The following is an 18,626-nucleotide window of genomic DNA, read 5'->3' as shown; positions in this document are numbered from 1 at the left end:
CAAGAATACCAGAGTACTGTGCCGGATGCCATTGTGTGAATATAAAACAATTTATTCTGCATTCAGGCCTTTATGAGTTATCCTCCTATATAGTTTTATGTAAATGTCTTCCTTTATTTTATTTTATTTTTTTTTTGAAAATATTTATTTCTAAATGGTTTAGACTTAATGTGAAATCCCAAGATTATACACAAATTTTATGCACATTGTTTTTGCAGATTTCCTTAAGTGGTAATTTTACCACGTTTGCTTTATCGTAATCTATCTATCTGTCATTACACACACACACACACACACACACACACACACGCAGAGGTACATATTGTTTTCCTGAACTCTTTACCCCTAAATACTTAAGTGTGTATTTCCTAGAAACAAGGTCATTTTAAAAACATAAACAGAATACAGTTATCAAAATCAGAATATTAATATTGTTACAGAACTATAATCCAATCTACAGTTTATTCAGATTCTACTGATTCTCTAATATTTTTTATAGTAAATGAAAAAAAAACACCCTTCTTTTGCTGTCTTGCTCATTCTGCCGTGGGTACTCTGGCTTTAATCTAGACCTCAGAGCTTGCTAATTATGACTCAACTTCTTTAGGCGAGAAACTATATGGATGCAACAAAAGTGCAGTGAATACTTGTAAACCACTCATGACCATGCCTTGGAGAACTCATGCAGGAAAGAAATCCCATGAATGCTGTGATTGTAAGAGAGCCTTTCCCAGTAAGTTAAAGCTAATCACTCATCAGGAAACTCACACAGGAGATAAACCATATGGATGCAATCAACGTCAGAAAGTCTTCATTACAAAGTCAGTGCTCACCTATCATCAGAAGACCCGTCACAGAGAAGGGAAATCCTATGGATGCAGCAAATGTGGAAAAACTTTCCCTTGGAAGTCAAAACAACTCACTTTACATCAGAGGACTCATTCAGGAGAGAGACCTTTCCGATGCAGAGTATGTGATAAAGCCTTCATGGTTAGGACACATCTCACTGTACATCAGAGAACTCACACAGGAGAGAAACCATATGAATGCTCAGATTGTGAGAAAGCCTTCTCAAAAAAGGCTCAGCTCCTGATTCATCAGCGTATTCACACAGGAGAGAGACCATTCGGATGTAGTCAATGTCAGAAATCCTTCATTACAAAGTCAGCACTAATCTATCATCAGAAAACCCGTCACAGAGAAGGGAAATCCTATGGATGCAACAAATGTGGGAAAGCTTTTCCTTGGAGGTCAAAACTCATTTTACATCAGAGGACTCATTCAGGAGAGAGACCTTTCAGATGCAGAGTATGTGATAAAGCCTTCATGGTTAGGACACATCTCACTGTACATCAGAGAACTCACACAGGAGAGAAACCATATGAATGCTCAGATTGTGAGAAAGCCTTCTCAAAAAAGGCTCAGCTCCTGATTCATCAGCGAATTCACACAGGAGAGAGACCATATGGATGCAGTGAATGTCCACAAGCCTTCATCCAGAAGTCAGATCTCAGTAATCATAAGAAAACTCATCATGCAGTAGGGAAATCCCATGAATGCAGTGAATGTGGGAAGGTTTTGTCCTCTAAGTCAACTCTCATTATACATCGGAGAAGCCATACAGGTGAGAAACCCTTCAAATGCAGTGCATGTGATAAAGCCTTCACATCAAAGGCACATCTCATTGTACATGAGAGAATTCATACAGGAGAGAGACCGTATGAATGCTTAAATTGCGAGAAAGCCTTCTCCACTAAGGCACATCTCATGATTCATCAGCGAATTCACACAGGAGAGAGGCCTTATGGATGTAATGAATGTCAACAAGCTTTCATCCAGAAGTCAGGTCTCACTAACCATCTACAAAATTGTCATGCTGGAGTAAAATCATATGGATGCAGTGAATGTGGGAAGGTTCTGTCCTGTAAGTCAACTCTCATTATACATCAGAGAACCCATACAGGTGAGAAACCATTCAAATGTAGTGTATGTGACAAAGCTTTCGCAGCTAAATCCTATCTTACTGTACATCAGAGAATTCATACAGGAGAGAGACCATATGAATGCTGCAATTGTAAGAAAGCGTTTGCTACTTTGTCAACTCTCATTGGTCACCGGAGAACTCACAAAGGAGAGAGACCCTATGGGTGCAATGAATGTCAGAAATCCTTCTTTCGGAAATCAGCTCTTGCTAATCATCAGCAAACTCAGCATAGAGGAAAATCCTCTACACAATGACTGTGGGAATGTGAGAAATCTCTTTTGATTAATCTTATCTACTCAGAGAACTCATACAGAATAGAAATGCCTATGAAGGCTCTGATTATATAGACCCTTTTGGAACTCTTGTAGTAAAGAAACCTTATATATGGAATGAAAGTTGTACATCTTCCATCTGAAGACATCTCCTCATTATACCTTAGGGAATCTCACCAAAAAAGAAACATTATAAAGGCAGCAATTGTCAAAAGACTTTATTTGAAAGTCACAGCCTATGCATTTAGGAGGCAAAAACCTATGGATGCAGGGAAAGTGGGAAATTATTCTTTTTCAAGTCATATTTGTTAAACATTATGGTATTCATTCAGGAGTTGAATTCATTCATACAGTTGCAGTGAATGCAGCCAAGCTAAGAAAAATTACATCTCATTGTATATAAAAATAGAAATTTCAGGAATGTTGTGATAATGACAGTATTCCCTAGAAACTCAAAACTCTTTGAACATCTTGTACAGGAGAGGGATCCTGTAGGTGCAGTGAATGTGGTAGTCTTAATGCATATCTTCCGATAATGCATCTCTTCCTTACATCAACAAACCCAGATAGGAGGAAAGCCTTGTTAATGTAGTACATCCTTCATATAGATGTCAAAGCTCACTAATCATCCACAGATTCATATAATAGATAAATCTTTTTGAAACAAGGAATGTGGAAAGCTTTTGAAAGTGACAAATTAAACACCAGTTACTTAATTCAGGAGAGAGTCCAGTGGATATAGTTAAAGTCTGCCTTTGGCCACAAAAGGGTACGAATTGCAGTGATTGTCAAAATGCTTTATTTACAATTCAGAGCTCCTTAATTGCCCACTAACTCATACAGCAGAAAGACCCCATTCTCAGGGGGATAATTTCTAGATTCAATGAAGTTATAAAATCCTTAAGGAATGATATTTCTATTCTATTCCAGTAAACTTCTACTTCAGTAAACTCATACATTACAGAAAAACTGTGATTATAGTCACTGAAAATGCTTCCTATGGAGGATTGGCTATCATTAAGCACCATGAGCTCTTGAAAACAGAAACAATTTGCTCCACACAGAGACTTTATGAATGTGGCAAAAGCATCAGTGATAAATTATATATATTTTTTGCATTTCATGGTTTTATTTCTTCACATCTGACTGTATCTTAAACTGTGATGCATGTTACAGTTGATGGAATGTCATCATTTCATTGTTAGGGCTTTTCTACATTTGGTGGCATTCTAGATTTAAGTAATTAAGTAAAACCTGGAAACAATAGAATGAAATAATTTTCTAAGGGTTTAACATAATTGTTTTAGAAAGAATTCCAGAGAATATTCTACTACAAATATTAGGCATTTTCACTGCAAATACAATGCTGTTTGAATATAGAAAAAAATCAGAACATAAGGATCAGTTGGATTTCAACCGAGGTTTGTAAGGGTTATGTTGTAGACCATATACTACATAAAATGGACTTTATGTATTTAATTTTATTTTTATTTTTGGAATTACATGAAGAATGTAATTTTTACGGTTTAATACATTTCCAGCATAGGCATAGAATGTTGAGTAATATAATCTAATATAAATAGAAATGTTCTATTTCCTTATAAATCAAAATTTAATATGTAATTTGACTCATTAATAAGTCTAAAGAATTACACCACATAAGTTTGTTGTCCTTATTTTTACTGTCTTTTGTAGTATTTCTGCCAACTGTGATGATACATCACTTCTTGAAGCCTACATTTTTCTAGAGCCTTATTTTTGAAATATCCAAAGATGATAAAAGATGTACATAAAATACTAAAAAACAAGCAGCACATGAGACTGAAGGAGGGAAGAAGACAGGGTTATGTGTGATGAGTTCAGGTGCATGTATTTCCACTGCTGTGTCAAACAGGAACTTTGGAATCATTATTATAACATGTCCTTGGGCACTAAAAACATTTCCTTTCCTCTTAGCATTTCCTAAAATGCCTGGTATTTTTCTAATATTAAGAATAACATTGCAGAAATTGGAACTCTTGCACATTGCTGGCATATAAAATGGTTCCATTGCTATGGAAAAAAAAGTTGCTGGTCCCTCTAAAAAGTTAAATATAGAATTACTGTATGACCCAGGAATTCCACTCTTGGGTGGAATTTCATTGGGTGGAACCCAGTGAAATTGAAAACAGGTACTTAAATACTTGCATAAGGTTATTCATAGCAGCACTATTCACAATAGCCAGAAGGTGGAAACAACCAGATACCCAGCAGTGGGTTACTGGAAGAACAAAATGTGGTATGTGTATATACATGTACCTATACACACACATATATGTAATGGAATATTAATCACCTATACAAGTGAAGTATCGATATACATTATAACATGAATAAGCCTCAAAAACAGTACACTGAGTGAAAGAAGCCAGACACAAGAGATCACATATTGTATTTCTATTTATATGAAATGTGTAGAATAGGTAAATCTATAGAGACATAAAGCAAATTGGTGGTTACCAGGACCTGGGGGGAAGGGGAAATTGAGACTGAATGATTAATGGATATGTAGTTTTCTTTTAGAATGATGAAAATGTTTTGGAACTAGATAAGAGTTTGTGGTTGCGTAACATTGTCAATAGAGTAAGTGGTCACTGAATTGTATACTTTGAAATGGTTAATTTTATATTTTGTGAATTTTTACATCAATAAAAGTATATTTGAAAAGAATAACATTGCAAGAACCTTGGCACTCAAAATGCAGATAAAAATCAAGTTGCTTACAGAAAAAAAAACCTGCTCAGCAAAACCGGTGTCAGTATATCTTCTTTAACTTAATAGATATTAGCTACCAGAACTTTATAGCTAACATCATATTTAATGATGAAACTTTGAAGATGTTCCCTAGTTGTTCACCATTGAGGTACACAAGTCTGCTGCCTCTACTCCTGCTTAACACTCTGCTGGAGGTCTTAACCAGCACAACATGACAGTAATAACAACTAAAGGGTTTAAAAATTGGAAACAAAATTGTCATTATTTGCAGATGATGTGATTGCCTATGTGGAAAGAGGAGAACCCACAGACAACCATGTAAAATAATAAGAGTCCACCGTATAGCACAGGGAACTATATTCAGTATCCTGTGATAAACCATAATGGAAAAGAACATAAAAAAAGAATGTAACTTCACTGGAGCTCTAGCAATAATCAGAACACTTTTGAAAAGTTCTCTATTCACAATAAAAATTATGAGAGAATTTGAAAGATTTATATCACTTTATTGAAAGATCTTTAAGATGACCAAAATAAAGGAAGTAGATTGTCTATTAAATGAGAAGGCTCAGTATAACAAAGATAATGGTTCGCCTCCAATAAATAAGTCTTTTAAGTACCAAGATGCAAATAAACATTGTTGAACATCCAAGAACATGCATGAACTTCTTGAAGAAATTACTAAAACATGAATTGTGTCCGTAAGAGACAAACAAGCAATGGCAAAAGAACTGAGAGTAAGCAACAAATTCGTTTAACCATAGATATAAGCCTTTAGTAGATTATGGGAATTTATTTACAGAGCCTAATGTAAGTGCTAAAAACAATGACTATAGAAAATATAAAACTGAATACTACTCAGCCATGAAAAAAAAAAAAACAATGCCATTTGCAGCAACATGGATGGACCTAGAGATTATCATACTAAGTGAAGTCAGAAAGACAAATACCATATGATATCACATGTGGAATCTAAAATATGACACAAATGAACCTACCTACGAAACAGGAACTGACTCACAGAGAACAGACTTGTGGTTGCCAAGGGGGAGGGATGGAGTGGGAGGCTGGGGTTAGCAGACGCAAACTATTATATATAGGATGGATAAACTATAAGGTCCTACTGTATAACTCAGGGAAATATATTCAATATCCTGTGGTAAAACCACAATGGAAAAGAATATAAAAAATAATGTATATGTATAACTGAATCACTTTGCCATACAGCAGAAATTAACACAACATCGTAAATCAACTATACTTCAACTTTAAAAAAAATTATAAAAGTAAAAAAATTGGGAGAGAGAGACTGCGCGGTGGGATCACGCGGCGGCGGCGGCGGCGGCGGCCCAGAGACCTGAGCGGCGAGAACTCGGCCCGCGGCCTACTCGGAGCCCTCTCTCCACCGGAGGACCAGGGATCCGCAGTCTTCAACACGGAGGTACCGTGCTCCGCGCTCCCTGCCCAGCCCGGCCCAGCCTGCTGCGGCGGTGCCTCCTTCCTTCCTTCCTCCCTCGCTCTTTCTCTCGCCCGCCCGCGCCTTCCCTGTCTGCCTGCGTCACTGCGGCCGCCATGGCAAAGTCACTGTGAAGACCCCCAAAGAGAAAGAGGAGTTCGCAGTGCCCGAGAACAGCTCAGTCCAGCAGTTTAAGGAAGCGATTTCAAAACGCTTCAAATCCCAAACGGATCAGCTAGTGCTGATTTTTGCCGGAAAAATCTTAAAAGATCAAGATACCTTGATTCAGCATGGCATCCATGATGGACTGTTCATCTTGTCATCAAAAGCCAGAACCGACCTCAGGGCCAGTCCACCCAGCCTAGTAATGCCGTGGGAACTAATACTACCACCGCGTCAACTCCCAGGAGTAACTCCACACTTATTTCCACAAATAGCAACCCGTTTGGGTTGGGGAGCCTGGGAGGACTTGCAGGCCTTAGCAGCCTGGGCTTGAGCTCGACCAACTTCTCTGAGCTCCAGAACCAGATGCAGCAGCAGCTCCTGTCCAGCCCTGAGATGATGATCCAAATCATGGAAAATCCCTTTGTTCAGAGCATGCTTTCGAATCCTGATCTGATGAGGCAGCTCATTATGGCCAATCCACAGATGCAACAATTGATTCAGAGAAACCCAGAAATCAGTCACCTGCTCAACAACCCAGATATAATGAGGCAGACCCTCGAAATCGCCAGGAATCCAGCTATGATGCAAGAAATGATGAGAAATCAAGACCTGGCTCTCAGCAATCTTGAAAGCATCCCAGGTGGCTACAATGCTTTACGGCGCATGTACACTGACATTCAAGAACCCATGCTGAATGCCGCACAAGAGCAGTTTGGGGGTAATCCGTTTGCCTCGGTGGGGAGCAGTTCCTCCTCTGGGGAAGGTACGCAGCCTTCCCGCACAGAAAATCGCGATCCACTACCCAATCCGTGGGCGCCACCACCGGCTACCCAGAGTTCTACGACCACCAGCACAACAACGAGCAGTGGCAGTGGATCTGGCACTAGCTCTAGCAGTGCTACGGGGAACACAGTGGCTGCAGCTAATTATGTCGCCAGCATCTTCAGCACCCCGGGAATGCAGAGCTTGCTGCAACAGATAACTGAAAACCCCCAGCTGATCCAGAACATGCTGTCTGCACCCTATATGAGAAGCATGATGCAGTCGTTGACCCAGCATCCAGATTTGGCTGCCCAGATGATGCTGAACAGCCCTGTGTTTACTGCAAATCCTCAGCTGCAGGAGCAGATGCGTCCACAGCTCCCTGCTTTCCTGCAGCAGATGCAAAATCCAGACACACTCAGCCATGTCAAACCCAAGAGCAATGCAGGCTTAATTGCAGATCCAGCAGGGGCTACAGACATTAGCCACTGAAGCACCTGGCCTCATTCCAAGCTTCACTCCAGGGGTGGGGGTGGGGGTGCTGGGAACGGCTATAGGCCCTGTAGGCCCAGTCACACCCATAGGCCCTATTGGACCCATAGGACCCACTGGCCCTGCAGGTCCCCCGGCTCCACTGGCTCAGGCGCCCCCCCGGGCCCCCTGTATCTAGCTCTGCACCCAGTGAAACTACGAGCCCAACATCGGAATCTGGACCCAACCAGCAGTTCATTCAGCAAATGGTGCAGGCTCTGGCTAGAGCAAATCCTCCGCAGCTGCCGAATCCAGAAGTCAGATTTCAACAACAACGGGAACAGCTCAACGCAATGGGGTTCTTAAACCGGGAAGCAAACTTGCAGGCTTTAATAGCAACAGGAGGCGACATCAATGCAGCCATTGAGAGGCTGCTTGGGTTCCCAGCCATCATAATTACATTTCTGTACCTTGAAAAAATGTATCTTATTTTTGATAATGGCTCTTAAATCTTTAAACACACATAATTGTACTTTACTTTCACTTTGATTCTTTTAAATCTGTCTAGTTATAAATTTAATATGCATTTTAAGGTGGAGTCCTTTCCTCCCTCTTTGTTTCCTCCCTCCCTTCCTTCCTTTCTTCTCTGTTTCGAATGGTGGGAATCAATGCCTTTTCACTCAGAGGTGTTGCATGCAAACACTTCTGCTTTTATTGTGATTTTTGGAAACAGGTATCAACCTTTACAGTTGGGTGAACAAGTTTTGTCCTACAGATGTCCAATTTATTTGCATTTTAAACATTATCCTATGATAGTAATTAAATGTAGAATGAAAATATTAAAAACATAAATTGAAGCTCTCTAATTTGTGGTACAATATTCCCTATTGTGACTTTGGCATGTATTTTTGCTAGCAAAATGCTGTAAGATTTATACCATTTGATCTTTTTTGCTATATTTATATACAGTACAGTAAGCACAATTGGAACTGTACATCTAGAAATATTACAACAGAATCTCTGAGCAGAATATGTATAACCAAACTGAGAAAGGATATAAGAAATATTTCTGGAGCTCGGTATATCTCACAATTTTGTAGAATCTTACAGCATCTTTGATAAACTTCTCAGTGGAAATGTTGGCTAGGCAAGTTCAGTTAAAATATAGTAGAAATGTTTATTCTGGTATCTCTACGTATACATTTAATTGTACAGAAAACTTACAGTGTGACATTGTGTCAGCATTTGCACATTGATTGTATATGATCTAAATCTTAGTGCAGCCTGAAGGATCAGTATAGTAATGCCAGGAAAGTGCTTTTTTTAAGACTTCCTTCTCAGCTCCTCCCGTAAAGAGACCCTAATATGCATTTTGATTTGTAATTGGAAATGTAACTTTCACTGAAAATGTCATGTGACGTTTGCATTACTTTTAACTGCTGTGTATAAACGAAACTGTATCTTTTGACTCTATCAGTTATTTCTCTTGTGCACAGGGAAAAATGCATTAAAAATGGCTAAAAAATTTAAAAAATGAAAAATGAAAAAAAAATTGGGAGAGAAATGGGAAAAGAAGGTAAAAGGTAATATAAGAACATTGATCTCATCATTTTAGTCTAGGGAGGGTGGTAGATATAATCTAAACTGACTTATAAAAAAAATAGAAGACTAAGTACATGTCAACGAAAAATTAGTTGATCAAAGAAAGGCAAAAAAAAAAAAGAAAGAAATGGAAGATCTAGGAGTTGCCTTGTCGATGCTAGGAGAATGTTGCTCTTTATGGTCGAGCAGGTATTTCTGCTGATGGGGCAGGTTTGGTCAATGCCTAATGCAGATACACAATGCACAGTGCGGGGAGAGGGGAGGCCACAGGGCAGAGAACATTTTTTTATGTTTAAATTTTCCTGGGAATTCCCTGGCAGTCCTGTAGTTAGGACTCCTCACTCTCACTGCCGAGGGCCCAGATTTGATCCCTCGTTGGGGAACTGAAGTCCCATAGGCCACGCGGCATGGTCAAAAAATTAAAATATAAATAAATAAATAAAATTTTCTTGTCATGCTATAAAGTGTGAATTTTATTTCACATACACATAAAGTATAAAAAGAAACATCAAGTCAAGTCTGTGGTTGACTCTGGGCAGTGGAAGGAAAAAAAGAGGTGGGGGCTTCCCTGGTGGCGCAGTGGTTGAGAGTCCGCCTGCCGATGCGGGGGACGCGGGTTCGCGCCCCGGTCCGGGAGGATCCCACGTGCCGCGGAGCGGCTGGGCCCGTGAGCCGTGGCCGCTGAGCCTGCGCGTCCGGAGCTTGTGCTCCGCAACGGGAGAGGCCACAGCAGTGAGAGGCCCGCGTACCGCAAAAAAAAGGAGGAGGTGGAACTCTGTGAACTGTATCATTACTCATAGTAGGGATTCAAGAATTAGGGTAGAAGCACCTTCAGAAATGGCAAATTGAGTCGCTTTTGTTGACTATGCTGCCTTGGCCCCAAGACGGTTCAAGAAATCAAATTTGGGAATGAGAGGTGGGTGGAACTGGCAGGAAGGCCCAGGGCTCCTGCAAGCATGTGAGAATAGGACTGAATGAGAGCTTTCCCAATACCTGGATGACCCAGCGCCCCAGGCACAGGTCGTGTCCTTAACAGTGACACACTGTTACCTAATGCAAGTTCGCGTGCCCGACACACAGTGAGGCCAAACAAACCGAGATGTCGGAGTTTGGAGCAGAGAAGGTTATATCGCAGGGCCATACAAAGAGACAGGTGTCGCATGCTCAAAACCCCCAAACTCCTTAAAGGGTTTCAGCAAAGCCCTTTTAAAGGCAAGGCGAGGGAGGGTCGTGGTTAGTTGCGCACTTCTTGGTGTCGGAATCCTTTGATCTTGCAGCTGTCCACGTAGGTCAGGTCACGTATTTCCTGTAAACCTCCAACAAGACAAATGTTATTCTCCCTTTGGCAACTTCCTGTAAACCTCCAACAAGACAAATGTTATTCTCCTTTGGCAACTTTTTACCTCTTTATAAATGGACTCTGAAAGGTCAGAGTCTTGAGAATAGGCTATCCTGTGTATTTCAGGCTATAGGCAACTTTTTTTTTTTTTTTTTTTAACAAAAGGTGCAGAGCCAGCATGACTAAGCACAGGCAACAGGGCACAAAAGTTAAAGTAAAAAACAGATCTAATATGGAGTCAGAGCTATTTCTTCCCTGTTATAACACTGAAGCTCAGAGTCCAGTATGAACATGACAGATCTCATCCCCATGACCCTGGGGGTGGGTTTGGGGCAGGACTTGGACGTGAGGATCCACTTTGCCGTCTCCAGCACAGCGCTGAGTGTGCCCTGTCTATCCCACGCTCCCTCACACACCCACAGTTCAGAGCAGTGGACTCAGGAAAGTTTCCCCCTCAGCTGCACCTGCTCTTAATTAATTCTGTCTTAATCCCCAGAAACTGCAGATGCTGGCTTGGGGACTAAAGTTTACCGCTTCTTTGCAGATACAGCACAATCCCTTTGCAGACAGTGTCGGTGCCTCACAGGTGACAGGGTAATTGCAGCGCTTTGGGGGGAGATGAACTCGGGATCTCGAGACACAGAACCGCTTTGGCTTACATGGCACGTATTTACTGACGGCCACAGTCCTGCTGCCTGTTTCCAAAGCAGAGATAAACCCTGGTGAGTGTTTGCTTATGGCTCGGACTTGAACAAGGTTTGGGAGACAGTGCCGAAGAGGAGAGAGCAGCTGAGAAACTGGACAGGACAGAGGTTTCCCCTTGGGTCCCAGGACAGTTTTGTCTCAGCTGGACTCTTTCCTGGACTGAGAGAGGGATGGGGAAGGTGTAACACCGGAGACCCCACAGCAGCAGTAGATGGTCGTGGGTACTCGGCTGGAAGGCGAATGGACATTGCCGAGGCCGAGGCCAGCCTGAGGGTAAGGGTTGCTTTTCTTCCTCCTGCTCTTTCCGTTGAAGATTGGAGACTGGGTTTTCCATCAACTGAAACCACTGAGAACTAGACTCAGAGTTGAGAAATGTTGACGTCTAGAGTTCAGGGTTAATGTTCAGACTGTTCAGCTGTGGTCCCTGTTCTCTGCACACACCTTTGCACTCAGACACACTGCTCCACTACTGCCCTCACAGACAGATTCCAGAATCTGGATGGACCTGGAGAAACGCATGGGCGTGGGACCTAGAGGGGTTATCATATCACATGCTTTTCTTTGCCACTGAAAGGCACAGTTTAAAAGCAGTCCTGAGTAAGAGTCCAGGCCCTGGAGGCCAGAGCAGCTTGTCTTCAGTTCCTGGCTCTGCCTCCTACAGTCTCGGGGATTGGGAGCCCCTGAGAGAGTCTCAGCTTCCCAACCTGGGAGCCAGGAATAGGAGCCGTGTCACTCTGAATACTGAACAGAGTGAATGAATGTTAAAGAGGGTGATATGCTGGCCCACAGCAAGTCTCTAGCAAATGGTAGCCTTGACGGTCCCTCCCGCATGATTCTAGAGCCAGTACTTTGCAGCCAGACACACAGCTGGCCACACTGTCATCAAACTTCACCCTGTCTCTCTGTAATTCTATACTGATTTCCCAATTCCATCTTGTGTTGTTTTGGAGGTTTTGTGGGATGAATCTGAATGACTCTCCTCTCTGTGTGTTTGTGTGTGTGTGAGAGAGAGAGACAGACAGAGAGACTATATCTCGACCACACCCACATTTACCAGTATACCAGTGAATTAATCCCAAGAAAACTTATGAATAATGAGACAGTACATCCAAACATTATCTCTTATTCAGCAAAGAAGGCTATCGAAGATGTACTTAGGAATTCCTTCTCAGCAAAGATTTCCATAGCAGAGAAGGATAACCCCTTTAAACAGATCCGTGTTTTTCTTTTTTTGCTTTGGCTTTGGCTTTGGTCTAAGGCCCCTTAGACCTTAAAAGGGGAAAAAAATCTGCTTTCTCTTTTTTTTTTAAATTTATTTTATTGTAGTTGATTTACAATGTTGTGTTAACTTCTGCTGTACAGCAAAGTTATTGAGTTATACATATACATATATATATACGTGTGTGTGTATATATATATGTATATATATACATTCTTTTTCATATTCTTTTCCATTATGGCTTATCACAGGATATTGAATATAGTTCCCTGTGCTATACAGTAGGACTTTGTTGTTTATCAAAAATCTGCTTTCTTAAAATTGGCTTGTAAGATTTGAATTATCCACTGACTGACTTTGAATTAGAAACTTCCATACTGAGTCACCTTTAATCTAGTAACAAAAGAGAAACCAGTCTGATTTAATTTTATTTTAAAAACTAATAATCAGACACTATTTACATACCTTGGGTCGGATCAGACCTAGCCTGCCATTTACTGGAATTTAGTGACCTTGAGAAAGTTAAAAAAAAAATCTGTCTCATTTTCCATCCATGTAAAATAGGATAAGAATATTCTTTTACACTGAGCGTTCAGTATTAACTTATATGAAGGGCCTGTTCGTAGCCCTACATGCGAAAGCTCATCAATAAATTGTATCCCCTGGTATTTTCTCTGAATGGGCTGTGAGCCACTTACTGGAAAATGGATTAGAAATCCAGAAATTGGTAGCTCTGTTCTCATTTCACCCCTTCTTTATCTGTGTTTCTATCTTCCTAATCACTTCCACTTGTCATATCTCTCTTTATACTTCCCCCTTATGTGAATAGGTCTCTTCCAAATCCATCCTGCCTTTTCTTTTATTGTCTTCAAGTCAGTCTCCTTGAAGATACAGGGTTTATTTCCAGCCCTCTGGCAGCCGGGAACTCTCTCAAACATCACTGCCCCCGGCTCCAAGTAGCAAGTCTGAGCCTGACTCACCAGTTCTTGACCTGTTCTTCACAATTCCATTTTCATTTTCACATTTCTTTCTGCCTGATGCTTGCCTCTATGGCACTTGCAGTACTCAAGGTTTTCCCCCTTGTCCCTGCTGTCAGCTTCTTTTTTTTTTTTTTTCCATAAAGAGAAACCCATGAAGCACCAAGCACCAGGTGGAAAAAGCAGACTCAGCAGACATCTTGAGTCCTATTGCAGAAACTTTTCATCTATAGCAAAACAAAGTGGATAAAGACAGGGTCCCTAGAGCCTGATGTTGCGTTGAACTCCCACATCTGCCACTAACTAATTTTGTAACTTTGGGCAGGACACTTCAACTCTCTGGGTTTCATTGTTATCACCTGCCAAGTGAGAATAATAATTACTGGATTTAGTTCCCGAGGTTATCTGGGGATTAAATGAACTATTATATTTAAAACTGTGTGGGACTTCCCTGGTGGCACAGTGGTTAAGAATCCACCTGCCAATGCAGGGGACACGGGTTCGAGCCCTGGTCCAGGAAGATCCCACATGCCGCGGAGCAACTAAGCCCATGCACCACAACTACTGAGCCTGCACTCTAGAGCCCAGGAGCCACAACTACTGAGCCCATGTGCCACAACTACTGAAGCCCGCACGCCTAGAGCAACAAGAGAAGCCACTGCAATGAGAAGCCCGCACACCACAATGAAGAGTAGCTCCCGCCAGCCGCAACTAAAGAAAGCCCGTGCACAGCAACGAAGACCCAATGCAGCCTAAATAAATAAATAAATAAATAAAACTGTGAGAGCAGTGCCTGGCGCAGGGTCAATACTGAGTACATTGTCACTCTTTGTATCCTTATTTTCCTGGTCTCACAAAACATGGATTACATTGCACGTTTCATCGTGAGCCTAGAGCGGGGCTGGGATATGGTAGGATTTGATGTTATCAGGCCCACGTGTCGTTCTAAGAGTTAACTTGGAAGGAAACACTAATTCACCCAGGCCTGATTTGATCCATAACCCGGCTGTCATTCTCTCTCCTGTTTTAGAGTCTTTGACCCTGGCAGGACCCCTCGTTACTGGAGTAAACGAGGGTGGTCATATTGACTAAGGCCAGTGGGAGAAGGAATTGTGGAGGAGCTCAGCAGTGCTGTGTTTAGGTCTCTTTTGGAGCCAACACTGTTACTTTATATGTAGAAAAGTCTCCTCAGGGCAGACATGCAAGTGGGTCCTGTTACAATTTGTGCTGAAGGAGAAACATTAGGAAAAAGACATAAATAGATCACAAAATGCAGAGATATGGTGGCAATCACACTGATTTGTAGGTGAATCGAATATAATAGTCCCAGACTCTAACCCAGATCTCCAACCTTGATTCTTCAGGCCCAGCTGCTTGGGGGACACACTTTCCCCTTAGTATGTGGAGTCCCTCATGATATTCAAACAAAACTTATCATTTTTTATTGTTGTCAGAGCTTATTCTTATATACAACTTTCTTTGTTCCCTGGTATACCGTATTGACATTAAAATGGAAAGAGCAGAATCCTGGAGAAATCTGCTGCTTATTAACTATTTTTGAAAAACATTTCTTGATTGTTGGTAAAGATGGTATTAAATTCATCTACAGGGTTATTTTAAATCCTGTGTGTGTGTGTGTGTGTGTGTGTGTGTGTGTGTATTTTAACTAAGATATGGTGGCAATCACACTGATTTGTAGGTGAATCGAATATAATAGTCCCAGACTCTAACCCAGATCTCCAACCTTGATTCTTCAGGCCCAGCTGCTTGGGGGACACACTTTCCCCTTAGTATGTGGAGTCCCTCATGATATTCAAACAAAACTTATCATTTTTTATTGTTGTCAGAGCTTATTCTTATATACAACTTTCTTTGTTCCCTGGTATACCGTATTGACATTAAAATGGAAAGAGCAGAATCCTGGAGAAATCTGCTGCTTATTAACTATTTTTGAAAAACATTTCTTGATTGTTGGTAAAGATGGTATTAAATTCATCTACAGGGTTATTTTAAATCCTGTGTGTGTGTGTGTGTGTGTGTGTGTGTGTGTGTGTGTGTGTGTGTGTGTGTATTTTAACTAGGAAAAAAATGTCCAAAAGTCAGTCATATACCTTGCCTCCTATGGGGCCATGAGTAACTGTGATGCCTCCAGAAATGTGATTGACGGCCACATGGGGGAGTGGTTGAGCATGGTGCCGACGAAATTCAATTACTATCGTTTCACAAAAATTTGCTGACCATGTCCTGCGGGCCACGTACTCCGCTGAGTGCTGGCTGGGTAGAGATACCAGGACAAACATGCCTCCTGCTGATACTGAATTTAAGCTCAAGGGGTGAAATGCAAATTAAGTACAAAATCTTAGGTAAATAGCAGAAAGAGACCTGGATGAAAGCTAAAGAATTGCTCTAAGAGAAAATAACTGGTGGTACCTAATTTAGAATGAAGGATTAGAGGGGGCCTCTCAGTTAGAGTGATGTTCGCTGAGACCAAAATAATGACTATGCCGGTATATACAGTAGATTGTGGGAAATGCTGCAGTCAGAAAGAAGAGAATGTCAGATGTCCCTGATGTAGGAATGAGCCTGAAAACTCAAGTCATCAAAAAGACACCTGTGTAACTGAAGTGTCCTGGGTGAGGAGAGGAACAATGGAAGATAAAGCTGGGACAGGATGAAGGATTTTGTCTTTTATCCTAAATAGACTGGGAAGTCTGTCAAAGCTTATCAAGGGGAGTGATGTGATACAAACCAGGTTTGAAATGTACCAGTCTGCCTGCTTTGGAGAATGCATGGGAGGGAAGCAAGGGTGCAGTCAGGTTTAAATGGGAGAAAAGATTCTGAAATCTCAGTTATTTTAGGCTATGGGGGACTGCTTGGTATCTACCCCATGCATACACATTCAGGGTCAGCCAGAGTCTTAAGATAGACGTTGTATCTAAAATTTGTGGTACTGCCTTTGTGGCTCTCTTTTTTTTCAGATTTCCTTTGCAGCCTCTGTGGTTATCCTGAACTTTGTCCTTTGGTTCTTTAGACCAACGGCGCTATGGGGGATTTATTTGGGCTTTAGGCATTGTGCATGGTGCCCAACTACAGCCTGCTCTCAGGAACAGAGTCCATTAAAAAAAAATGGAAAACCCACACTTCTTCCAAGTGTCAGCCCAGCAGGATTTGCCTGCTGTTGTTCACTCTTTAATGAACTAACTCTGTAGGGGGTCATTAAAAAAAATGGCCACTGAACTTCCCTGGTGGTGCAGTAGTTAAGAATCTACCTGTCAATGCAAGGGACACAGGTTCAATCTCTGGTCCGGGAAGATCTCACATGCTGCGGAACAACTAAGCCTGTGTGCCACAACTACTGAGCCTGCGCTCTAGAGCCTGAGAGTCACAAATACTGAAGCCCGCTCACTCTAGGGCCTGCATGCTGCACCTGCTGAGCCTGCGTGCTTGCAGCTACTGAAGCCCACGCTCCTAGAGCCCGTGCTCTGCAACAAGAGAAGCCACTGCAATGAGAAGCCCGCTCGCCACAACTAGAGAAAGCCCCTGTGCAGCAACGAAGACCCAACGCAGCCAAAGAAAAAAATGGCTGCACCATGCAGCATGCAGAATCTTAATTTCCCAAACAGGGATCAAACCCTTGCCCCCTGCAGTGGAAGTATGGAGTCTTAACCACTGGACTGCCAGGGAAGTCCCCCCAAAAAATGTATATATTTTTTTGTCCAGAGTCTATGGTTGTTATTTGCAGGAGAGTTGGTTCAGTAGGATTTGCTCAGCTGTTAGCAGAAGCAGAAACTGTCCTTTGTCTTTTACTTTACTTCTAGTGTTTCATGAAAACTTTTTTTAAATTTTTATATATTGGTCTTTATCAATATTTTATTGCCTTTCGATATTCAGTCATAGTTAGCAAGTCTTTCCCTATGCCCAGGGCATAGAGGAATTCACCCATGGTTTCTTCTAGTGCTTATTTGGAGGGTTTCATTTAAAAAGATTTCAGTGTCTTTCACTCTCATCTGTTCTGCTCTGTTTGCATATCTATATGCGAGTACAACATTTTTTAACACTTTTTTTTTTCCTTTTAATTGTATTTCTTAAAATAAATTTATTTATTTTTGGCTGCGTTGGGTCTTCGTTGCTGTGGGCGGGCTTTCTCTAGTTGCGGCTGGGGCTACTCTTCGTTGTGCTGCGTGTCCTTCTCATTGCGGTGGCTTCTCCTGTTGCGGAGCACCGGCTCTAGGCGTGCGGGCTTCAGTAGTTGTGACACACGGACGGGCTCAGTAGTTCTGGCTCACGGGCTTAGTTGCTTCATGGCATGTGGTGTCTTACCAGGCCAGCGCTCGAACCCGTGTTGCCTGTATTGGCAAGTGGATACTTAACCACTGTGCCACCAGGGAAGTCCCTATAATATGTTTTAATATCTGCTAGAACTACTCCATAGCTAATCACACTTCTTTTATGCTCTTCCTACCTAATTTTGCATGTTACCTTCCATGTAATAAAAAAACCCAACTCATTTGGTTCCAGAAAAAAGCTTGTTGTTATTTTTACTAGGTCCATTAAATTTTTTAATTGTCTTCAACAGAACTGGTGTCTTTATAATGTTTAGATATCCTACCCAAAAGCAAGGAATGTCCTTTCACTTGACCAGGATTACTTTGATATCCTAGTGGAGTGTTTAAAATTTTTTTCGCATCAGACTTTTCTATGTTTTTCTTAAGTTTATTCCTAAAAATTATAACTCTTGGTTGGTTTTGTAAATAGAATTTCTCTTCCATTATGTATTCTAACTGATTATTTGTGTATATGACTTTTTTTTTTTTTTTTTTTTTGCTGTACGTGGGCCTCTCAATGTTGTGGCCTCTCCCGTTGCGGAGCACAGGCTCCGGACGCGCAGGCTCAGCGGCCATGGCTCACGGGCCCAGCCGC

At 41.5% G+C, this 18,626-nt stretch overlaps 2 protein-coding genes across 2 annotated transcripts; both read left to right on the top strand.

Moving 5' to 3' along the window:
* The first annotated feature begins 666 nt into the window (after positions 1–666).
* On the top strand, positions 667–2,873 carry LOC102994222 (zinc finger protein 268-like). Its single transcript, XM_024132599.3, has one exon. It carries the CDS (start codon positions 667–669, stop codon positions 2,236–2,238), a length of 1,572 nt encoding a protein of 523 aa, XP_023988367.2. The 3' UTR covers positions 2,239–2,873.
* A 1,656-nt stretch (positions 2,874–4,529) lies between these two features.
* Positions 4,530–7,847, top strand: LOC112067306 (ubiquilin-2-like). Its single transcript, XM_055079232.1, is given in 4 exon segments — positions 4,530–4,534; positions 6,479–6,771; positions 6,774–7,815; positions 7,817–7,847. Coding segments are annotated over 4 exon segments (1,371 nt in total).
* Positions 7,848–18,626: the final 10,779 nt, after the last annotated feature.

This window comes from Physeter macrocephalus, chromosome 17, assembly GCF_002837175.3.
Source record: "Physeter macrocephalus isolate SW-GA chromosome 17, ASM283717v5, whole genome shotgun sequence".
Lineage (NCBI taxonomy): Eukaryota > Metazoa > Chordata > Mammalia > Artiodactyla > Physeteridae > Physeter > Physeter macrocephalus.
The sequence above is the reverse complement of the archived record's forward strand: the minus strand, read 5'-3'. Positions and strand labels throughout refer to the sequence as shown.

Coding starts and splice junctions, on each gene's coding strand:
- LOC102994222 (XM_024132599.3), top strand. CDS start 667: ATGCCTTGGAGAACTCATGCAGGAAAGAAATCCCATGAATGCTGTGAT.